Genomic DNA, 25,187 nt, shown 5'->3' with positions numbered 1-25,187 from the left:
ATGGTGGAGGGACAGTTCTGGTGTGAAACTGAACCTAAAATGTTGAGCAAAACAGATCCTTCTATACCCTTCTATACCCTACACTTGCACCTTTTTCTGCCAGTGATGGGAATAAGGTTTTCTTGTTGCACGAGTTAGTCCCAAGAAGGATACTAATTAGGGTTGCCAGGCCCCCTCGATCTCCCAGCGGGAGATTAGGACCTGGCTCTTACCTGAGGGTGTGTGTGTGTGTGCACACGCTAGCGCGATGACGTCACTTAGTGATGTCACCACGCAGCCCGTTTGGGCGTGGATCGGGCCCATTGTGGCCCCCTGCGGAGCACAGGAGCATTCCTGCGCTCTGCAGGGGCCCACAACAGGCCCAATTCACGCCAAAACGGGCCCAATCTGCGCCCATTTTGGCATGGATCGGGTCCATTTTGGCGCAGATCGGACCCGTTTAAGGCCCCTGTGGAACATGGGAGCGTTCCTGCGCTCCGCAGGGGCTCACAACGGGCCCGATCCGTGCCCGTTTTGGAATGGATCGGGCCCGTTTTGGCGTGGATTGGGTTCATTGTGGGCCCTTGCGGAGCGCAGGAATGCTCCCGTGCTCCACAGGGCCCCCAATCCAGGCCAAAACAGGCCTGATCCTGGCTGCTGCTGTGCGCAGGGGGTGCGCATTGAAGGTGCGCCCCCCCCCGCTGGCCAGGTAGGTGGGGGCGGGGGTGGGAGATCCCCCACCCCCACCGGGGGTCTGGCAGCCCTAATACTAATGGGGCAGGAGATGGTTATGTTGCTGACATGGATTTGATTACTTTACTGGACAGGTCTGTATTACAAGTGATGCTCCTTGAGTGGAATCCAAAGTCTGTTTATTGCACCAGCCATTGATTATGGTCTGCATAAAGGGGAGATCTCATTAAGTCACAAGGCAAGCTCTAGATTCATGGGTATACCAGTTTCTCACAGAGACTGGGCTGTCTCATAATGAAATGTTGTTGTTGCATTTAACCTCTCTCATGATTCTTTGGTTAGATCCAAGATGGAGTCTGCTTATAACTTTTCCTACATGATCCCCAGGAGTGTAGGGTTTCTGGAAATAACAGGCAGGGGAAAATAAAAAATTGTTAACAGTCATATGTGGCAGTACAGACTGTATGGTATCTGAATATAAAAATAAAAGTGGCAATTCCTATAATGCAATCCATTCTTTCTTCAAAGTATTTGCATTTGTGCATGCATCACATCCAGTCATTGTTGTTTTAAGATTATTTTTAATTCTTTTGGCATTTTCTTCTAGTCTCTTTGAAGAATTCATAGGCCCATTTTTCTTGTTCCACTTTATCTGCTTATTTCCAGTAGCCAGAGATTTAGGTGTTCTCAGTAAGCACATCAATGTTCCAGCCAGAGATACTGTTTGAAATTATCCATGAACCCAATGCCTCTGAACATTATTGAGTGACGTTTGTTTCTGTAGGTTGTGTCTCCTCTGACTAACTGGTTTATTTCAGATTGGCAGCTGGGATTACCATGTAGTAGATGGACAGTTTGCTTGAATTGGAGATTGCATTGAAGCTGTGCTAGGTCTCAGTTTAATATGCCTGGAATGTACAGACTCAGATTAGAGCAAGTTGCAGGGCTCTGAAAAGAGAAATAAATCCTTGTTTTCACAAACTATAATTACTTTCTGTTTTAACTCACTGACTGCTGTGTAATTACATGCAGCAGGCATTCTCATAATCAGTCTGGATTTTTAAAAAAATGTTTTCAAGAACCATTTTTCCTCTCACTTGAAGTTTACTTTTAAAGTTATGACAGTGTTCTGGTGAACCCATGAATATGCTTCAGAGTCACCTTTCATCCATTTGAGCTTTCATAAAGACTTCCTCTCCACACACACACAATCTACATTCAGAGTGGCCCTTCAGAAAAATAATGCCCCCATGAAATGGTGTCCCCCTAAAATAATTTCCATTCATCTGCTTAGAATTGTGTTCGTTTCTGTATGCGTTCTCAAATACTGTAGATATTCAAAATAAATATATCTGTTTCTAAATACCTAAGGGCATTAAAATATTTGAAGTGTATTTGCTCATTTGGCCCAATCTCTGACACTGGCTAGCACCAGACACATCAGAGAAAATCTACCAGAAGTAAATTATGTGACTGGTTACTAATTTCAATAAGTCTTTGGAATGATTGGTTATAGGCTAGTGATATTGTACATCTAATCTAACCCATAAATAGGCTCAGAATGATGCTGCATTCCTGGCCATTTTGTCTGCCATTCAGCTTATTGGTTACTTGGATGGATAAATTTAACTTGGTAAACCGTTTTTGACTCTCATTATCCCATATGCCTTCTCAACTTTGATGACGAAATACAAATACCAACTGTTTTTGGATAAAAGAATATGTGATTATTGGTTTATAAACATACTTCCTGTTAGCATGAAGGAAAACAAATGTTAATTTTTAATGCAGTTAATGCAATTTTTTCCCTTTATCAAAAACTTTTTTATGTATAGTATTAACATTTAGCGTTAAAAGTTAGTGTACTATTTCCCTCCCGCAGGCTCACAGTATGTTTTTAAAATCCTCTACTTTGATCACGTTGATGCCGTTATTATATATGGCAGAGATGTTTCTCTGTTAGAGGCTATTGCCAAGGGGTAGAAAGTTGATAGCATAGCTATGATTTTATACAATAGCCTTATTCATATGTATGTGACAGTGTGTTGATTCAGCATGCAGTGTGGCATCGGTATCACACTTGAACTCTGTCCCTCTTGGCTAATTGCATCTGGCTGGGAGGAGGTTGCATGCTGCATGAATATTTGTTTATCTGAACTGATGTTGTTCTATAACCCCCTACCCTGGCCAGCGGCATACACTGTTTGCCTCCTCTCCTACTCGGTCTCCCTGTTGCTGATCACTGCTGCTTCCCCTTCTGAGCTGCTGTCCTGAAATGTCTATTAAGTGATTTGGAGAGGGAAGACTGCTAGACTGAGGAGTGGACTCTGTTACTTAGCCAGGCTCCTTTCTGGCAGGAACTGTCAGCACGGCCCATGTCCACCCTGGTTAATTTCTTGATAGATTCAGAGTTTGATTTTCTTTTTGATATTGTGTCATCTCCTGTCTGTCTTTTAGGTAGCACTGATTATCCCTTTAGCAGCTCTGTTCACAAAACAAACATAAAGCATCAGCATTTTATGTATAATATTTATTGAAAGTTGCAGGGTCTTTAAGAATCTTTCATTGTATTTTTGAAGGTTCTACTGTGCATTTAAAAGATTATGAATTGTGATTAAAACATTCTACAAACATATTATAATTGGCATATTAGATTGATTAGTAAGTTTATGTGGGATTTTTTTGCTCACCTGAAGGTTGGCAAGCCTAGTAGTGTGGTGGAGACTGCCCTAAAGTCATAGCTGACTTATGGCGAACCCTGGGGGGGAGGTGGTTATGGCAAGAGACTAAGAGCCAAAACACACGTTAAGAAATACCTAGGTTCAGCACGTGTTCTCTTACCTCAAGGTTTGCCGGGATCTGTAGGCGTCCTGGAAGCTTAAAGTTTAGCATTTACAGAGCAGCAGGGAGGGAAATACAGGCGCCTGTATTTCCCTTCCCCTTTCTGCTGCTCTGTAAATGCTAAACTTGTTCTCTTACCTCAAAGCTTGCTTGAATCTGTAGGCATCCTGGAAGCTTAAAGTTTAGCATTTACAGAGCAGCAGGAAGGGGAAGGGAAATACAGGCGCCTGTATTTCCCTCCCTGCTGCTCTGTAAATGCTAAACTTTAAGCTTCCAGGACGCCTACAGATCCCGGCAAACCTTGAGGTAAGAGAACACGTGCTGAACCTAGGTATTTCTTAACGTGTGTTTTGGCTCTAACAGAGGTGGCTTGCCATTGCCTGCCTCCACAACCCTGGTCTTCATTGGAGGTCTCCCATCCAATTACTAACCAAGGCCAATCCTGCTTCTGAGATCTGACAAGATCAGGCCCACCTGATCAGACTCATCCAGGTGGGCAACCCTAGTAGCCATATTCAAATAAACTGCAGTACTAGCTACTCTGGGATGGGGTGATAGAAACCAGAATTGGCCCCTCTTCTCCATTTAGCGCAGGTTGCTGTTTCACAACCTGTCATGTACAGATTGAAAAATTCTGCTTCACGAGTAGGATTGCCAACCTCAAGGTGATGGCTGGAGAGCTCCCAGAATTACAACTGATCTCCAGGCCAGAGAGATCAGTTCCCCTGGAGAAAATGGCAGCTTCAGATGGTAGACTCTGTGGCATTATATCTTGTTGAGGTTTCTCCCCTCACAACAGACGCCTCTCAAGGCAGCATTCAGTATTGTGCCAGAGCTCAGGCAGCCAACATAGTTGTAAGAAGAAACTTCTGACTAAAACACTGTAAGGTGGACACCTTATCAAAGTCCATCCTCTCCACTGACAAATTCTCCAGGCAACTACTTTTCAGAGAAAGAGCCCTGAAAAAGTTCTCATTGAAATAAGGAGAAGAAAAAGGCCATGCCCTCTATATCTTCTAGTAAAGAGAAGAATTATAAGGCTAAATCCTTTCAGTCCTTTCTATCCTACAGACCATCCAACAGGGACAGAGACAACAGGGATCCCAGAGCTGGACGGCAGTTCCATAACCAGTCAAGATTCCAATGGAGGCAGTTTCCCAGAGCCAAGCAACAAGACACGAGTATGCAAGGAAAAAGCCCTCTGCATGATTCCAGGATTGGGAGGGGTGGGTGGGTGGGTGGGTCACCTAATGCATTTTATGGATCAATGGAAAAAAAACTATCACAGATCACTGGGTCTTATCCATTGTGGAAGTATATTACAAGATACAGTTCTTGGCACACACCCCACAGTGCTTTATTTCTTCTCCACTTCCAAACGATACCCAGAAAGCAAGCTAGATACAGGATGTGATCCATCATAGAATCAGTACCCCATACCAACATTTCCAGGGTTCTATATTCATAGTCCCCAAGAACTGAGACATTGGAAAGCAATATTGAACTTGAAAGACCTTAATATCTGGGTGATCCAGCAAAAAAATCCATATGGAATCCCTACAGTCCATTCTCCAATCAATACATCAGGACGACTTCCTGACCTCACTAGGTTTCAAGGAAGCCTACCTACACATCCCCATACATCCTTCTTATAGGAAATACCTTAGTTTCACTTTCAAAGGACAAGATTATCAGTAAAAAGCTCTCCCTTTTGGACTATCTTCATCACTGTGGGTATTCACGAAAGCCTTACCCTGATTGCAGCTCTAAGACAAAAAGGGGTCCATATGTACTCCTATTTAGACAATCAAAGCAGTGGACAGGGAGAAGTGTGGACTACACACCAGGATTGTTGTTCAGTTTCTCCAAATGCACAGTTTCCTGATAAATGCCCAAAAGAATCACTTGGTTCCATCGCGGATATTACTGCATGTGGAAGCCTGGATAGACACTCAATCGGCAAAAGTTTACCGGCCATCAGAAAAGTAGACAAAAATCAGGAACCTGATAGTGACATTACAACATCGGAAGTGAGCAGATGTGATGACCCTGGCACAGCTACTGGGCTTGTTCATAGCCACAATAGCCCTAGTGATGTGGGCCAGATTCCATGCGAGAACATTGTAGTGGACTCTGGTTCCATATCAAAGGGACATAAGAGAGAGAAGATGCAGAAACATCCTTCTGACCTCTGCGTTTAAAAAAGTCTCTACTATGGAGGACATCATCGACCAATCTGACATAAGGAGGCCCTCTTTGCAAACCCCCACATATCATAATAACAACAGATGCCCGTTCAAGGGGATGGGGAGCCCGCTGCCAAAGCAGAGTGTTTCAAGGAAAGTGGACTCCAAAAGAAAAACGGAGCAGTATAAACTTGCTGTAACTCAGAGCAATAAAGCTTGCATTATTAGCCTTTCAAGAACTAATGCAAAAGAAATTCATCTTGGTTTGGATGGACAACATCACTGCTCTTCCCCCCCCCCCCCCCGACATAAACTGTCAGGGGCGAATAAGAGCTCTTTTACTGCACCAGAAATCCATCCAGATCTTCCAATAGGCAGAGAAACACCTGTTAGGTTTCAGGGCCCAACATATCCAGGGGGTGCTGAACACTCAGGCAGACCGGCTAAGTCGGCATGATGTGGACTCAGCCGAATGGGCTCTGAATGACCACGTGTTCCAAGACATCACCAAGCGATTTGAGATGCCAGTGATGGATCTTTTTACATCTGCCCCAAACAGGAACATTCCGAGGTACCTGTTCAACGAGGTGGAGGCAGGAAGAATAGATGCTCTATACCATACCTGGCCCAAGGGCCTACTTTATGCCATCTCTCTGCTTCCACTTTCCAAAAAGAGTCAGTGGTGCTATGAACTGATCTGTTGTTCATTCCAAAGGTAAACACACCTTATCACATTAACCAAGAGTTGGTGTTGTCCTCATTCTGCCCTAGGCCTACACACGCAGGAGAAATTCTATAGCATAAGTTGGATGTCAGACGGGCGCTTTGTATTTCCATAAAAAGAACTACTACGTTCAGACTCTGACTCTTTTTTTTGTTTCACACAGGACATTTAATCTTGGGTCTCAAAGTTGAATATAGCCTTCTGGATAAGAATGTGCATTCACAAGGCCTATGAGGTTCAAGGTCTCAGGGCCCTCATCGGGGTCACAGCTCACTCCACTAGGGCAGCTGCTACCTCTGCCGCTTTTTCTACTAGGGCTCCTATGGAGGAAATTTATAGGGCGGCAACATGGTAATCTTTTCCCACTTTTGTTAAACATTATAGAATAGATCAGCAAAATTCTTTAGAAGCTGCCTTTGGGTTCTCCAACGGGTGTTGGAACGATGATGTAAAGTTTTTTCTCCCAACTGGACTAAGCTTGGTTACATAGCCAGTTTGGATGCCTTCCTCCACTGAAGGAGAATGAAACATTGGACTTACCTGAAAGTTTCTTCTTTTCAGTGGGACGAAGACATCCAATTTGCCCACCACTGTTTATTGAAAGAGTTCCCATGTTTGACTAAAAGTTTGTCTTATCCATATTAATTACAATACAGGTAAAAAAGTTGTGAGTAAAGTCAGATCAAGCTAGGCTATTTTATGTCTGGAGGGACTCCCTCCCTCGGTCCCAGGAAGACAACACAAAAATTTGCATAGCCCTGCCTGGAGCAAGAGGAGGCATGACCTAACCAGTTTGGGTGCCTTTGCCCCACTGAAGAGAAGAAACTTTCAGGTAAGTCCAGTGTTTCATTTTGATTATACAGTGATGGAGTGGCGGGGGGTGGGGGGAACCTGGTCAGAGAGACAGTAGATGTTGTATGTACCACATTAATAGAAATTCAGTAAGAAGAAAGAAATCATTATTTGTAAGTGAATGCTGTGTGTGTGTGTTAAACTTTTTGTTTTCCTTTTCATATACACATGTTGCCTTTAGTTTTTTTCAAACATGCAATCATTCAGAACCAGCATGGTCCAATAGAGAGCATATTGTTTCGATGAGTACAATTCAGGTTCAAGTATCCACTCAGTCAAACAAGTGACTCGTGGCTTTGGGCTGGTCTCTGTCTGTCTGCCTCATGTACCTTACAGTGGTAGTTGTGAGGATAAAATGTATAAAGTTAGCATGCTCTGAAACCTTGGGAGAGGGAATAAAAAGTATATAAATAGTAATTAACAATATTTTGTGTTGGAAGAGGCACGTTTTTGAAAACAGTCTTATGGTTTGCTTGCCTATCAATTTAAAACTGACAGTACTGAAATTTTTTCAGTGTTGCATAGAAAATTGGTATATTGCTATTAAATAGACCCATCTGACTACTGCATTGGATTTTCTCAATAAGCATCTTAAGTGTGATCCACAATACAAGAATTGTGATATGGTTTGGTTGATGGATGATAAAAATAGCTCACAGCTCATGAATATTAGAACTTTTAGTTCAGTCTCCATTCGTATAGTGCTTGCAATCATTGTATTTGAGATAATTTATACTTTTAATCATATTCATTATTTTCACTTAGACCTGTGGACACTGTCCCATTCCTTCTCTCATTTTGCATTTCACGTCTCCTTCTACCCCCTTCTTATTCGCTTTTATAGTTCTTTCAGGCATAAACATGGAGGGGAAGTACTTTTGATTTCATTTCTGAGTGCTGCTGCAAAGAAAAGTAACAAACATCTGTTTTTGCCTTAACTGCATCCATATGTTCAAATTCTCTAATACCCGTCTCCTGGAGAAATTTACAACCCTATTTGGTGGGCACTGCATACTATTGAATTAACTTTTTTCACAGTAAAAAAAAATTGGAGCAGGGTTTAATTTGTGCCAGTGCTCAGCAGGACTCAGCCACAGAAATTGTGTTTAATGTCATAACCAAGTCTTGAAATATATGGACTTTAAAAATTGCTTCTGAGCATATGCAGAATGCTTCTCACCACCACCAATGAGCAAGCAAAAACATCCAGGACCTCTGGCTCCTCTAACAGAAGAACAGAAGTCCAGGGCAGATGGTAGGCTCCTAGGTAGGGTTGGGTCCCCCTTAAATCCCTACTTTGAAATTAAATACAGTATTGTGGAAAGTGTTTGGGGACTGGAACTGCACATTAAGTAGAAACAAAATTGCTGCCAAGGAAAATCTGTTTTTCTTCTGCCTCTTTAGTATTGCCAAAGAGAGAGGAGAAAGCAGAGGCATCTTTCCAGGCACATAGTAACCAGCTGTAATCATGTGTGTGTGTGTGTGCATGTATATCTATATCTGTATATCATGCAACAAGCCAAAGAGATTAAATACTGATAACTGTTTACCGCTAATTAATGCATTATTTTCAGCTTAAGTGGAAAATGCTATATGCAGTGTACACTTCGAAATGTAACGATGTATTGCAAAAGAGTCCTATAGCAGATCTTACTTTATAGTTACATTTTACAGCATCTGGGACAATTTTAGAAGCACCGAAGATCTGTTGCTACAGAGGACTAACAGGGCTTTTTTATTGAAATCTTTTAGAAGCACTGAGTAAAAACATTGGATCATGACATTATATATTGATTGTAGTTGAAGCAAAACCAAGAAATAGAAATGTAACTTTCTATGGGGTGTGTACCATTTTAATGGTGGTGTTTTTCAATTTGACGATGGTGTGGGGAAATTTTACAATGGCCAAAATGCTTATATAGCACAGCCGCTGCTAGATGATATTTTACAGGCAGTTCAACTGCAGCAAAGCAAAGTTTTTAAAAAGAAGCGTCGAAGATAACCGAGAATTACTGGTTCTAAGGAATTACAGGGCAGAACTACAGGTTTTAAAAAATATGGGGTTGTTGACAAAAATGTTAGATTTTTGTTGTTATCCTCTTGTATGTTGTCTTCCCTCCTTCTCCTCTCTATAACAGTTAGTTCAGTTTATATGGCATTATAATGTGCGTATTTCCTATTTTTTGCTTCCCACATCATTGACTGCTATGGGCAGGGAAATGTTCAGGATGGGGGTCTGAATTTGGCATAAGTTGAACTAAGTTTATACAGAAGATGAGAAGAAAAATTGAACACATTGTTTATGGCATTCAACCGCCTTTGTTCCATTCTGGAAGACCAGAAATGCTTCTTAGTTCCAAACTTCAATCGTTGGATAGACTTAAAAATACCAGAATCATAGAGATCTATCTGAAATGTGTCATTGGATACTAAAACTAATTACTGCTGCTCCCATAGCTCCTTACAGTTCTTTTGGAGATACGTCCCTCAAGAAACATCCATTTTCATAACTTGTGGCAAAATGATTTTTTCTTTACATGAGGCCTTAAGAACTGCTTACAGAACTTTGTTCATGGAACTGTCCTCACCGCTGCAGGTTCCTGTGCTCATAAGAAGCCACGTGAGGAACTGCACAGGCTCTGTAGCTTGAGGGGAAATCTGTAGAAGCTACTGATCCCCTTTGTTTGAGTAGAAGTGTCTTCTGCTGCTGAAGGTCTCTCTGGAAGTCAAACCCGTGTGTTTGATGCTATTGATAAAAAGCCATACAGTCCCAAATGGTTTCCAAAAATAATTTGTCTTCTATTTTATACCAACCATATTGGTCAAAGGCCTTTGTTCCTTTTCCCATACTGGGATAATACCTAGGTAAAAGCACTTTAATTACATGTTTTGAGTTTTTCTTAGTATCTGTAAAATATTAGCTTTTGTTGCCTGCATATGATGCAAGCAGGATATGCCACTGCAAGCAAAGAAAAATAGAGTCCATAAGGAGACTTTCTGATTGTAATAGCTGGTTTCTGTTTAATATCACGGAGCAGAATGAAGTTTTGCAGTTTCTCATGGAAATAGCATCTAGAGTACTAAAAAGATTACCTCATTCTTAATACCACTGCCAAGCACTTAGCCCCACTGTGAACACACGGGCTTGATTTTCAAGATGAAAAAAACCAGAAGTGTGGAATGACATTTTCAGGTGACAGTTATGGTTCTATTGCCTGTAATTAGCACCTCTTAACATGCAAACCTGCCTATGTTTTTTCCAGGCTGTTGAAGCTCAAATCCGAAGTTTTGGACAGACTCCTTCCCAACTACTCATAGAGCCACATCCTCCAAGAAGCTCTGCTATGCAGGTGGTAAGTAGAGTGCCAGGTTAATTCTCTGAGAACCAACTGCCATAATTTCACACATGCGCATGTACCTCCCAGTACAATTTCTTTTAAATACTTATTTTCTGTAAAATTAAAGTAGCAAGTTCTGAAGTATAGAGCTGATCCTCCATATTCAGGAATGAAGTTTAATAAAAGATCCAGAAACTTTACAGTGAATCTGTGCCAATTTCACTGGATTACCTCTTTAGTCAATATTTTCCTATTGTCTGGGGGCTGGCGGGGGGTAGGGATATAATCGTAGATTAAAACATCTTTGATCAAGCTTCTCTCTAGCATCTTTCAAGTTTCACCACTTGAGTCTGTTAATCTCCTAGAAAAGGTTTCTTCATTTTGGTGCCAGCTGTCAGAGACATGGAGTACAATCCAGTTCCATTGTGTGTGTGTGTGTGTGGCTTGCACCCAATGTGAAGTTTCAAGTCTCTTTTTGTTTGCATATTGATTATGCTTGCAAATTTTCAACTGATATTCAGATCCGTGGTTCTCATCATTCCCAAGAGTACCTGCAGGTAAAAATACATCTCATTAAAGTATTGTGGATCTTGCTGTTCTTTGCCAAATACATCAAAGTTCACAAGTATTTGGTTCACTATTTTCAGTACTAAGCAAAGCTAGTTCTTTCTGGCCGTTAGCATCCAAAAAATAGAACCAAAATAACCAGAAATTCACAAGACATATGACATAAACTCTACCTTGTTAATGTTGATCACCTTACTGGTTAAATTCTGGGTTACTCATATTACATCTAACGTAGAGCCATATTTATGTGTGTCTGTACATGTAATTTGTAACATCTACCAGTATTCCAAAAGGTTAAAAGGCTGCAGTCTGATTCACACATTGCTTTTCTGAAGTTATTTCCAGACCTTACAGCTTCCTCTGGGGGCAGGTATGTGTGAGAGCCATCTTTGTTGCAGCTTTGCACTTTATTGCTTTTTCAGGTAGGCAGATGTACAAGTAACTTCTGACTCTGCAAATGCCTTCGAACCCATACTGGCAGATCAGTCTTACATTGAAACTCATACTTTTACACTTCTAAATGTTATTGTTTCATAACCTCATAAGCAGATTATAAGCATTGTTGTATTTTTCTAGAGAAAAATGCATTTTTCCAGAGGCACTGGCTTTTCCCTTCACAATATAAACTGTTTTACCACTATAATGATTGGGTTAATCACTAAAAGTTTCAATGTGTTTTGGGGGGGGGATGTGCAGAGAAGAAATTAAAGGCACCATGGGCTGTGTTAAGTGCACAAGCTATAATATGCACCAGGTGTAGTAATTAGCAGTCACATGAAGGCTGCCTATTTGTCTGGTTTGGCTGCTGTTGCTGTATCCCCTTGTGCTTTCACACCATCAGATAGCTGGATTTAATTGAGGCCACATCAGATGAGGCATTACTGACACCTTTAATTGAATGAGCATCCAGGGAGGATTAACTCATAATATTGATTGGCTTTTAGCCACTTGCTCAAAAGGGTGTCTGGGTAGCTTATTAGTTGTTTTTATTTACACCTTTATACAAAGACTGTAAACAGGAACATCGCACAATATGTTTTTCTAAGTACTCTTAATAACTTTTTAAAAAGGAGTGATAATAAAAATGCAAATGTACTAATTTTTTATTAGTTCTGTATAAAAATATGTTAAATGTACATCCTTTTATATGCATTTACATACGTGCACATGTACTGCAGCATTGTTGATTACAAACAGCCAGAAGCCATTACCAGTGTATTCAAATTCTATAAAGTTACTAATTAATTATGAAGGAATAGTTTCTCAGTATTACCTGCAAATATGTCTAAGAGAAGCAATGCAGTAAAAAATCTGCATAAATATCCATTTCGGTCAGCGAATCTCTTCTATTGAAGCCAAGCTCATTGACAACCTGGCCATAGGACTGGCATAACTGTTATCCAAAGTGATATCACCAAAACATCACAAGTAGGACGACTGCCTTTATGGCACAGTGTGCCAGCACACATGGTTAGAATAATGGTTTAAATATACAATTGGATCCTAACATCTATGAAAGGAAATGGATCTCCCCTTTCCTTCAACAGCCCCCACCCCCCATGAACGGAAAACCCTCTGCTCAGGGGAACCCTCATGAACAAAATGGCATCTAGCATGGCATGGAAGAAAGACATAACGTTTCAGGAACTTAATAACAACACAAAGATCAAAATAATAATTTCCTATCATCAGTTATCCTCTCATAATGAATCCAGTTCCTAGCATAATCCTATGTAAGCATTATCAAATGTAAAAAGTACCCAGACATGTGAAACCCAGATGTTTTATGTACCCAAGCTACTTTGTTATGCTGTTATGTTTTTTGTCATTTGTCCATTATGTGGACATTAGTCTGCTATGAAGTCCTGATTGCAACTTTTCCTTTATATGAACTAAAACCGTTTAGAAAAGTAGGCTCATTATTTGTAGAGGTATGCAATTTGCAAAATGATGTCTAAAATACATACTTAGCACCAGGGCTCATTTTGAGGGGGAACGTTCAGGAACACAGTTCCGGCAGTTCCCCAAAGAGGTCACATTTCAGGTGGCCCCGCCCACCTGACTCTTAGCCATTTGGGGCCTGTTTCGGCCTGGATTGGGGCTGAAACAGCCCGGATTGGGCCTCTGACAGGTGGTGGATCACTGTCCCGCTCAGCAGTGGCCCGATCCTGACCATTTTAGGCCCCCTTTCAGCCATTTTCAGCCCCTTTTTGCCATTTTGGGCCCAATTTCGGCCCTGAATGGCCAGGATTCGGTCCAAAACAGTCAGAATAGGTGATGTCAGGGGGTGTGGCATAGGCAAATCAGTTATGCTAATGACACATTTCCAGTGATGTCAAGGGGTGTGGCATATGCTAATGAGCTATGTTAATGAGTTCTTCCAGCTCTTTTTATACAAAATGACCCCTGCTTAGCACTATATTGTATAGGGGTGTGCACCCAAAACAAAGAAATCTGGGTGATCCATATCTGGGTTTCAGGGATACCAAAAAAAAAATTGTATCCCTGAAATCCGGGCCAGATTCTCTCATCTGGGTTAGAGAATCTTGGCCATTATTCCCTATGGAGGAAAATATCCAGGAGGCTTGGGGAGAATGTTCAAAGCCACCAAATTTTGCGGGAACCTCCTCCTGGATGTCTTGTAAAATACCTCCAAATTTCAGGAGGATTGAACCCCAGGGTCCAATTCTATGGGCCCTGCTCAAGCTGCCCCTAGCCACCCTGTATTGTTTACTGTGGAGGAAACACTTCCCAGGCTTCTAAACTTGTTGCCCCTGCCCCTTCTTGGGATTGTCTGGATCAATATTAAAACTCCATTGCAAGTTTATTGTCAAACCAGAGAATCTACTGAAGCAAGGGGGGGTGAGGCTTACTGAGCTGTGGCATTTAAAAGGTGGGTGGTGGCTTGAAGGGCTTGGGTAGGAGGGAGGGGTGGAATGGGATGGGAATCTACTCTGCCTGCTGCCTCCTCCCCTGCACTGCCAGCCTTGCACCTCTCTCCTGCAGCAGTGTGGAGCTTGGCTCCATTTGTACCACTGTCCTCTTGCAGTGGCCTATGGCTGGATTATTTGGCCCAGAAGAGTCCAGCTGCCCAAATCAGATTGGAGCTACTTGGTTCTGCTGCCACGGCCTGCAGCAGTTACCTATGGCTGAACAATTTGGCCAAGCAGAGTCTGGCTGCCCAGACTCTGGATCTGGGGTTCATCCTGGGGAACTGGCATAGCCAGATTATGCCAAATCAGCATAAATGGGGCTAATTTCCAGTTCCCGAAACCCGATCACACATCCCTAATATTGTATATTGCTTAGGAGCATATAATGATACCTATAAATCACATTCTGAGGACATACGTGTATTTTTCCCTATCTGTGTATCTGCACTCATGATAATGCAAATATATTCTTTGTATCTTTCCTCATTGGTAATATTGTAGCCAATGAAGTTAATCAGAGGCACAATACTTGCTAATTAAAACTTATACTGCAGATATATTTTTGTAACGGTTTTCTGTTTTGGATTTGCAAAGGACCTTATTCTTTATGCTTAAATGCTTCATTTGAGTTCTAAGATTCTATGGATGGCGGAAATTTCTTGCACTTGACTGCTCTCCCCTCCCTTTTATTGGTAATTACTTTTCTTGGCACACTACCCTTTCTTGGTGATGTGAAAGCTAAACCTTTTGCTTAACACAGGCAACTGGAAACTTTTGATGTAGCGAGCAGTGGCCTGAAGCACACGGTGGCTTTATCTTTTCAAGTTCTATAAACCATTAAGAGAAAACATCAAGGTGTGCACTAAGATGCTAGTTTCCATGGGCCTGTCAAAAAATACTGCGTTGCCTTTCATTTGCAGCTGCTATTGGTTCTTGCTTGTTTTAATCGGCTTCTCCTTCTCTTGTCCTGTCCTTTTTTTCCTACCTCCCTTTGCCTTTTCTTCTCCATGTGGTTGGGGTCTTGTTGTGCCCACTCAACAGTATCTCCTCCTGCAGAGTCCGTTGATGTTCACAGACCAAGCTCAGCAGGATGTCATCATGGTCCTGAAATTTCCGTCTAACTCTCCTGTCACACATGTGGCAGCCAACACCCAGCCCGGTCTGGCAAATCCTGCAGTGATCACAGTCACCGCTAACCGACTGTTCGCCGTAAACAAGTGGCACAATCTTCCTGGTAAGTTTAGAGATGAAAATACAGCCAGTATAATGGGGTATGTTCAGAGATGTTGGGGTGAGGACAGTGGAGCTGTATGTAGCCTGTGATTGCTTATTTGTCCATAATATGATGATATGCCTATAAATATCTCAAATATGAGCAATATGTTTAGAAATTAATTAGAATCCCTGGCATTTCAGGTTCTATTATAGTAACATCATAATAATATTTAGAAATATTCTAGTAATTCCAAGTAATTTGTCAGCAGCATCAGCAAAGAATGCACAAAAAACCCACAACTAAATAGGCTACGTGTTTATATGCAAAATATATACTGTAATTTTTAAAAGAACTGGCCTTCCAAACATGAGACCTAGCTGCTTGTACCTGAGGCAGCCTTGACCATGCAGGGGAAATGGAAGAAGGTTGTCCAGATGAGATCAACTTTGCTTCCCTGTCTATGTTTAAAATGAGTAATGATTAAGAGTCAGAGAAGTAACACAATTGTCACGTTCCAACTCCTTTATCAACATAACCTTTTATAGAGAGAGAAAAGCTCTATATAGAGAAAAGTCTCCTACTTCATGTAGCTTCCTATAATTCTCTTTGTCTTTCTCCTACTTCTAACAAAGGCTTTCTACCAGTCTACTTCAGGTTGTAACTGAATACAGACAACTATGTACCAACTGTTCTGTGCACTAGGGTAAAGTATTTAACTATGACCCTTTTTGCTCCCTTGCCTCGCTCTTGATCCTTTCAGAAGTGAAAGCTCATTTATTTGGCCAGGTTTTGTTTGTTGCAATTTGCACCTCCTTCTTTGTGTCAGATTTCTCTCCAACATTAATTATCTGCGCAGTTCTCCCTTCTTATTGGAAAAAGAGCTCTGATTGGAAGAAAGATCCTCTGAAAATGCTTACCTCATTGCATGTCATCTGTTTTGCACAATTGTTAAACCGCTAAAGTAGCTAATTTCGTACCTCTTTCCTGAGAATCTCTCCTCCTCTATCCCTCCCACAACTGTAACATATACAAGTTCTAGCTAAAACCATTTGTTTTGAGAGATTAAGTCTTGTGGGATCTCCTCACAGCACAGTCACTGAACCTTGATAATCCATTTTATAATCCATTTATAATCCATTTATAATTTCACTGTGTAGCAGAGATGACTTGGGTTTCAAGTCATCCAGAAACCTTTAGATTACATGTGTACAGTAGTGTCGCCAACTCCAGGTTAGGGAACTTCTGGAGGTGGGTGGGGGGAGCCTGGAGAGGGCAGGGATTGAGGAGGTGAGGGACTTAGCAGGATATTATGCTATAGAGTCCACTTTGCAAATCACCCATTTCCCTCCAGGGGAACTGATCTCTCTAGTCTGGAGAGCTCTATCCTTTTGAGTTGTAATTCTGGGAGATCTTCAGGCCCCACCTGGAATCTGGCAATCCTAGTTTATAGATAGAATGTAGGTACAGATAAGAGAGACACTCCTTGCGGTGTGTGACGGTGCCCCCAGGGAACTGGGGCGGGGGGAGAGGAGGATCAGAAGGGGGAGAGAAGAGGAACAAACCAATCATCATGCAGCGGGCGGGTCTAGGGCAGATGAAGGAATGGTGAATATAAACATTTGCATGGAATCCAGATCTGGCATGTTCTCACAGAAAGGAAAAAAATCACTGTAAACCAGCTATCCATTAAACTTGGGAAACTTGGCATAGAGTTGAGATCACCACTGAAAGTATCAAATGCTGTGCATAAATCAGAAAAACATCCAGTACAGTATAGGGCCAAACAGGTGGCAAATAGCCCAGGTGTGAAAGGTTCAAAATGGCCTTCCAAATGGTGAGGACAGTTTGGAGAAGCCAGTGAATGGTGCAATTCTTTGTCACTTGGAAGAATGGTCGAGATATCCATAATTAAGCTTGCCAGTTGTCTGGTGGTGGTGCGCAAGTTCCTAGCAATTTGCCTCTTCCTGGCGATCACTAGTGATCAATGGGAGGAGGCAAACTGCCCAGAGACCTGGCAGTTCTATCCATAATGTTAGATATATCTAGTTTACCAGCTGTTCGTACATGTTAAATAGTTGTCTGTTTTCATCCTGTACCTCCTACCTATTCTTATTTTCCCTTCTAACACTTCCCTTCTTGATGCATACTTTTCTACTATTAGACTTCTTTTTCCATTCCCCTCCTTGCTGCCTTCTGGAACAATCAGTCCACCAGGTCATCTCTTGTTCAACAGCAACACACGCTTTTTGTTCTGTATAACTAGCTGTCTGTAATCTTTCTGTACTTTTTGCCTTTTCCAGTTCTTTGTTGAATTGTTTACTCTTAACACCATTGTCATTTCTAGCATTCAGATTGTAGATTCACAAGATAGTGATTGTGTCATTCTAGATTTATTGCACAATAAGGTTGCCAACTGTGGATTGGGAAATTCCTTGGGATTTTGGGAGTGGAAACTGTGGAAGGCATAGTTTAGGGAGGAGAGGGACCTCAGTAGGGTATAATACCCTCCAAAAGTCGTTTTCTCCAGGGAAACTGACCTCTGTAGTCTGGAGATGAGTTATCGTTATGGGAGATCTCTAGGCCCGCCAGGTACTAAATAAAGCTAAATGACACAAAGATTGAAAGAACAATGGGAACACTAACACGATCCTTTACACTGGCAAATGCATATAATGGTAACCTAGTTTGTTTTTGTTATCTTGTTAGCTTGAACGTTTCAGTGCTCAAAACAATGTATCCATTTAAGCTGAAAAATTTGCACTGAGGTGCTATTTAGTTACTTTTTACTGAAGCAGGACTTCTGAATTCCATAAAAACTATGTAAGCATTCCAGCAATGCTACTTTATACTAAGCATATGCTTTACAAGGTACATGTGAAAATGTGAGAGATTGCACATATGATTTTTATTATGTTAGGTTCCATTTCCGGAAGCTTTCATTGATATTTTGAACTGAGCCTCTTATGATAAAAGTAATATGTTTAGCATCAGAAAAACAGAAACATTTCATACATTTACATAACACTGTCTCCCAGAGAGGTTTTTTGAAGCTTTTATTTATGTATGCAACTTTTAAATGATGGGTTAAACATTTAATATTGTGTGCTCTGGAAAGTTCTTTCTCTTCATCATTAAAAAAAGAAAAGGAAAAAAACCCTTTGTGCCATATTGTTCAAAGTATCTTAACAAAAGAAACGAGGAAAATAATATTTGCCACAGTCAGCAGATGGTTGTCACATTTTGTTTCAAGTGCTCTTTACTACTTAATTTTGTTTTGTTGCAACATGAGAGGCTGCCGGTCAAGCATCTGCTATAGCTTATGGCCCAGAGCTGGAGCCTCTGATGATGGCACACATTGAGAATAGCAATAATCTAAAATAAACGTAATAAGCGGTACTTGAAGGCACCTGGATTTTTTTTGATGTTGTTGTTGATGGTGTTCAATAAATGGAAGAAACTTCCATAATGAAACAATGGCACAAAGCCTTTGATTTATAGGATTTTCTGTGGTTTTAAAGCCTGAAAATAACACAGTTTTTAAATCTTCTCTCTTGCATTCTAGCTCATCAAGGTGCTGTGCAGGACCAGCCATACCAGCTGCCAGTGGAAATCGATCCTCTCATAGGTCTGTCACTTCCTTCTCTCTTTGCGATTCATTAAGCTCTGTATGGTGGCCCTGAAGTGTAGATTACGGTTGTTTTTCACTTGCTGGTTGCTGGGAATGGAATTTTCCTGATAAACCATTTGCATGCAAATTGGAATGCAATGAGCTGTGGCTATGCTGGTATTTCATCAACTCCCCCTCATTGGTTTGCCTAATTTGAACAGGCCTAGGACGTGTGTCAGTGAAAATTAATATGGATGCTGTAATAATGTGTGATTGAGAATGCGCATGAAGTACTGTCAGGATAATATTGGGTCTTTTCATCACTCAGACTTGTTGATGAGCAAGAGCGAGGCACATTATGATGAATTGGTGCACCAGTAATGTGATGGTGCTCCTTTGCTGAAGAAATTTTCATAACAACAGTGGGGTTCTTAACAGCACCATGTTGTGAAAAATAAAACTGTGGTGCCAGAATTTTGTCATTAAGGGAGATCAATCCTTTCTTCACAGGCCTGCTGTTCAGGCTAAGGGAATTAATGTGTAATTGCAAAGCAGTTCCAAAGTTGAAATATACTGCTCAGCCATTTTTAGTGTCAAGATATTAGCATTTGTTTTTTCTAAGGTATGGCAGACTTCAGGATCACAATCAGGGAAGCAGAGAGATTGTTTCTCAGTCAAATGAATCTTTATAATGTGTTCTATTTGCATGTGGTTTATTAGAGTGACGCCAGAACAAGCCACGAAGAAAGATGAGCCCGTTTGTTTGTAAACCTTTATTTCTAGAGGCTTGTGGGTTTGACCGTCATAATTCAATGCAACTTACAAATTGGTGTGTATCACAGTCTTAGAAGACTGTGCTTTACAGTGAAAAAATCCTAAGGAGAGTTACTCCAGTCTAAGCTCACTGAAGTCAATGGGCTTAGATTGGAGTAACTCTACTTAGGATTTCATGGTTAGTTGCTTTACCTCCCTCCCCCCCCCCCGGGTTTAGTTGCTTTAATATTCATTTACAAGTGGAGAACTTGCAAGGATTTGCAGGGGGGACATTATTTTTCCCTGTATCCCCATCACCATACCATTTCCTCTTTTCTTCCTCCTGACATCCCTACATTCTCTCCCTTTTCCATGCTTCCTTTTCTCCTTACCACTCTCCAACCAATATACCTTTTATCTGCCCACCTCAGTTTGCAGCTTTGCTTATTATTTATTTACTTCATTTATACTTTGCTTTTCTCCCCAATAGAAACCCTAAGCTTACATTGCGCTCCTCTCCTCCATTTTATCTTCACAGCAGAGACTGACTGAACCAAGGTCATTCAGCAATCTTCCATGGCAGAGAGGGGGTTTGAACTTGGGTCCCTCCTCCAGCAGCCTCTCCCTGGGAAAAGTCTGGCCAAGATGTAAGGCTTGAAGGCCGGCAATATTGTTGTGATTGCTTAACAACTTCCCCACTGGCCAGTAAAATCTTTCAGGACATTCATTTCTTAAAGATACAGGCAGTGCTTTTATTATTTTGAGGTTTTTCAAGTCCCGATATATATTTTGGTTAGATTTCTGAATTTTCTGCACAAACTGGAGCTTTTCTCAGCTTTATAGAAAAAGCTGTCTTGTCTGTTCATGGCCCTAATTTGTGGATTTAAGGACCCAAATCTCAGACTATGCTTTGAACTGGGTATGATTATTATCATATATATAATTCTGAACTGAGCCATAGAGTGTGGATCAAAAAATCTACAAAATGGAGCCAGAGAAAGAAAAGGAAGATTTCTTTATAAACTTGAAAGAAGCCTCAGGTTTGTAGAAAATCTTTTAAAAAAGTAAGTTCACAACAATATTGCTGAGTCTTCCCAAACTTTGTTTCAGTAAATCAATGCTGTCAGGAGGAGCAAGCGTGGAGTAGAAAGCCAAAACAGCTTTGGGAAATGTCCCGACCTCTCTCCCTAATGGGGGAAGATTTCCCAGGGACAGACCCTGGGGCAACCATCAGAAAGTCACTAACCAAACAACTTGGCCAGGCCTGCTGGTACAGCCACCACACAACTTGACCAAGCAGGTCCCGTCAGCAGCAGCCACTGCACAACTTGGCCAGATTTTTCCCAGGAAGAGGTTGCTAGGGGAGGGAAAGGAGGGAAGCTAAATCTGAATGATGGATTATAAAGGTAGATTTGCTAGTGGGTGGGGAGGAGAGTAGAAAACAGGAAAAGGGGAGAGGCTGTAGGGGCTACTGGGGAGAGTGAAAAGGGTAATAATGGGGGAGGAGATAGAAGGGGAAATGAGATGCTCTTTGCAGGTCTCCTGCTTGTTGTATTATTATTTTTATTAATTATGCTGTGAATATTGAATATTGAAGAATTCAAGGAATGCTTACATGAGCTATCTAAGGGTAACTCATTATTAGCTTTCCTATAAGCTGGGGAATTGTATTAGTGGGGAAAAACAGTTTCTCCACCGCCTCCCGAATCTGCTGCCTTCAGTATTTTTTAACAGGCTAATTTCTCCTGCACTCCCCCCGCCCCTTTTAAAAGACACTCAGTTCTTGGTATTCTGACCTTCTGGGGTATGTTCAGTTTTTATTAGGCTGCTTGGGGGAGGGGGGGTCTTTTCTTTTGATTAGTTAACAAAATCATATTTTTCTACATGTTTAGGGAGCCACCCTAACATGTAGAGTCCCATGCGTTGTCTGTGGGTGGTCTGGCGTTGCTGCTTTCATGATGGGCACAGAGCCAACCCACTCTATTATTAAATATAGTGTTATTGCTAAAGGGGCTGAGGCAGAAAGAACAGTGTTTTGTCTAACCTCACCTAGCTGGCTGCAGTAACATTTGAACATTTATTGGCAGTAAGTTCAAGACATATAAAAAGCTCTCTTCATACAAAAAATACTTAACAATATTCACTGTGGCAACACATGATGGCTAGTAATGTAGATGACCTTTATAAAGAGTATCCACAGATGGTAAGTCTATGAATGGCTAATAGGCTAGCCATAGAAACTAAATGAGCCTTCATGTTCAGCATTATACTCTAATTGCCAGAAAGCTTTTTGTGGACATTTGGCTGTCCTGAGCTGGTGGCAGAGTTCTAGATAAGGTGGTCCTGATTCATCATTGAATTCTTGTATTATCAGCAGTGTTTGCCTTATTAACAACAAGTAAGTCTAAGAATGTACGCAAAACAGCATGGTATATGGAATTTTGTCCTGATTTAATTGTAGAAAGTTAGCATCTGGATCTGAAGATGATTTTGAAATCTGGGGCATTTGAACCTTAAGTTTAGGTTCTTAATAATTTTCCTAAGGAATTATGTAACTGGAAGTTTAGCCAACAAAATTAGCCTTTTCCACATGGGAATGCTATTTCTCACCAGCATACCTTTTCACTAGCTGTCTCCACTATCTCTTTGATGCAGCTAAGGGAAACTGGAAGTGACCAAAAAGGAAAAACTTATTCATAGCCTAACGGAATTCATTTTTGGAATATTTTTTTTAATATGCTCAAATACTTTAAAAAGGTCTTATTACATAGCCATTTTAAAAATTACAATACTGATATAATAACATTGGTGTTCATTACTTGTTTGGAATTATACGTGAATATTTTACTGGGGTACACAGAGTATTTTATCACTTGTGGGCAGGGCACATGTTTATATATTTAACTTAAGACCCCTGATGTGTCACCCTACCTCTAACAGTAACTTGTGTAATGCATCTGATTATAATTAGCAGTATACCAAGAGCGATAGCTCTCTTTCCTTGGAAAAACATGCATCGTCAATGAATTTGAAAATACTACTGGAGATATTTGGATATTTAGAATTCTGTGGTAAACTCTATGAAGACAATGTAGAGGAAAAGGAAGGATATAGACAGGACAAAAGATACAGCAGCACTTACTTATTGATCTAACACTGATTTAAGTCCTGACAAAGGAAGCTTGACTCTCAAAAGCTGGAAACTCTTCATTGGTCTTTAAGGTGCTCCTGGACTCAAACGTTGCTCGTCTACTACAAACCAACATGACTACTCACCAGAAACTCACTGATCAAAGTGTGTGTATGTCAGTCTGATAAGAATTTGGTATTCAGTGTTAATATGTGCTAAAAGTCTTCCTTCATCTCTTTCCTCCCCTTCCCCCTTCAGCCAGTAATACAGGTATGCACAGGAGGCAAATTACTGATCTTCTAGATCAAAGTATTCAGGTCCATTCTCAGTGTTTTGTCATCACTTCCGACAATCGCTATATACTGGTTTGTGGATTTTGGGACAAAAGTTTCCGGGTATACTCTACTGATACAGGTATGGCTCCTATTTCGGTGGAATTTGGATTTCTTTTCTAAAGCTTTTAAAAAGGACGTGTTGCCTATATATATGTTGTACAGTTTAAAATCTTACATTTTATTCTTCTACCTTTCATAACAAAAGGTTGAGTTAAATCGCTGTGTTTTTTGCATTTCTTGTACAAGAGAACTCTTGGCTAATTCACAAACACTGCAGCCTTCTATCGTGGTCACCTGATATGGACTGGTTCTGCCTCCTTCATGCAGTTCCCATTATAAAACCAAATTTGCCTTCTATTTCCCAGGTTGTACCGTACCTCAATCCTCAACCAACTTACTATGTTGCTTTGCAGCTTTGTGGCCTCCCCAAAATATACACCATTACTTTTTGGTGGTTTTCTGACTAGTCTTTATATGGCTATTTTTCATCTCTTTGTGGTGCCGCATATGGATGGAAAGGAGCTACAACGGGGGTGGAATAAAGCCAGTCTTCTAAGTCAGAATGGATTCACTCTGTATCGGCTTTGTGATTATGGCCCAGAGATCTGCTGTTCTCTGAAACTCCCATTTTTTGTGATGTCTCCCATTTCTACAAACACATGAGTAGAAGAAAAACAATTTTTAAAATGTAAAGGAATCTTCAGAATAGTAAATGCTAGTCTAAAAACTTAATCATGTTTTGTAGATGATGTAAAATGCATTCATTCCTGTGTGATGTGTGTGTGTGTATACTGCATCAAGTCACAGCTGACTTATGGTGACCCCATGAGGTTCAGAGACATTCAAAGATGGTTTTTCATTGCCTGCCTCTATGTAGCAACCCTAGACTTCCCTAGTGGTCTCCCATCCAAGTACTAACAAGGACTGACCCTGCTTAGCTTCCAAGATGGGATTGCACCTGTCTGGGCTATACAAGTCAGGGCTTTTAATATATGGAAAAAAGAAATTGTCTTAAATGGTACAGTCCATTCTGTAACCTGACAATTCCTTTTCTCAAAGCTTTTGTCATGGTGCCCCATGATATTTGTTTTGAGAAGTTAGTGAGATATGGACTAGATCCTGTTACTGTTAGGTGGATTAAGGCCTAGTTGGTAGATCATACCCAAATGGTAATAGTACATGGCCCTATCAGCCTGAAGGGAATTGACAAATGGGGTGCCTCAGAATTCTGTTTCGAGTCCAGTGCTGTTTATCAGAATGTGTCCATCAGGTCTGAGGATGATATTAAACTGCAAGGGATAGTTTATACCTTTGGGCATAGAAATAGGATGCAGCTGGACTAGGATAGGATGGATTGGGCCCAGGCAAATAAAATGAAGTTTAATAGGGACAAGTATAAAGTGTTGCACTTGGGTAATAAAAATCAAGTTATATAAATATTTGATGCAAGGAACCTGACTGGCTAGTACCACCCATGAAAAGGATTGGGAGGTTCTAGTAGACCATAAGCTTAATATGAGCCAGCAGTATGATGTGGTGGTTAAAAAGGCTAATGTGATTTTAGGCTGTATTAGCAGAAGTGTAGTGTCGAGGTCACGTGAAGTTATTGGTGCCACTGTCCACTGTCTTGGTTAAGCCTCACCTGGAGTTCTGTGTTCACTTTTGGGTGCCATCGTTTACAAAATATGTCAGTAAGCTGTAACAAGTCCTGCAGTGGGCAATTAAGACATGAGACGCTGATGGTGAAACATTTGATGACCTATGAAGAGAGGCTGAAGGAGTTGGGAATCTCTTCACTGGAGAAGAGATCCTTAAAAGCTGATATGATTGTCACCTTCCAGTAGCTAAAGGGCTGCCATGTGGAGGATGGGGCGGGTATGTTCTCACTTGTGTTGGATGACAAGACTCGGAATAATGGATATAAATTACTGCAAAGTATATTTTGGTTACATTTGAGGAAGAATTTCCTGCTGCTGTGATGTGTGACACTGGAACAGTAGCCTTTGTGAAGTAATGGATTCTTTGTCAGAAGT

General features: G+C 41.0%; 1 protein-coding gene and 1 pseudogene across 3 annotated transcripts in view; both read left to right on the top strand.

Moving 5' to 3' along the window:
* Window positions 1-25,187, top strand: part of LRBA (LPS responsive beige-like anchor protein) — a 602,029-nt gene that overhangs the window by 553,846 nt on the left and 22,996 nt on the right. For 2 of the 3 annotated variants that reach the window (XM_054990072.1, XM_054990070.1), the window contains exons 49-52: window positions 10,539-10,628; window positions 15,155-15,347; window positions 18,892-18,954; window positions 23,078-23,233. In XM_054990072.1, the coding sequence (XP_054846047.1) occupies window positions 10,539-10,628; window positions 15,155-15,347; window positions 18,892-18,954; window positions 23,078-23,233 (502 nt within the window). The remainder of the gene's footprint in view (window positions 1-10,538; window positions 10,629-15,154; window positions 15,348-18,891; window positions 18,955-23,077; window positions 23,234-25,187) is intronic. The other variant, XM_054990073.1, reaches the window with a different exon arrangement.
* LOC129337187 (U4 spliceosomal RNA) lies at window positions 14,589-14,711 on the top strand (annotated as a pseudogene).

The sequence above is a fragment of the Eublepharis macularius genome, chromosome 10 (assembly GCF_028583425.1).
Source record: "Eublepharis macularius isolate TG4126 chromosome 10, MPM_Emac_v1.0, whole genome shotgun sequence".
NCBI lineage: Eukaryota > Metazoa > Chordata > Lepidosauria > Squamata > Eublepharidae > Eublepharis > Eublepharis macularius.
The sequence above is the reverse complement of the archived record's forward strand: the minus strand, read 5'-3'. Positions and strand labels throughout refer to the sequence as shown.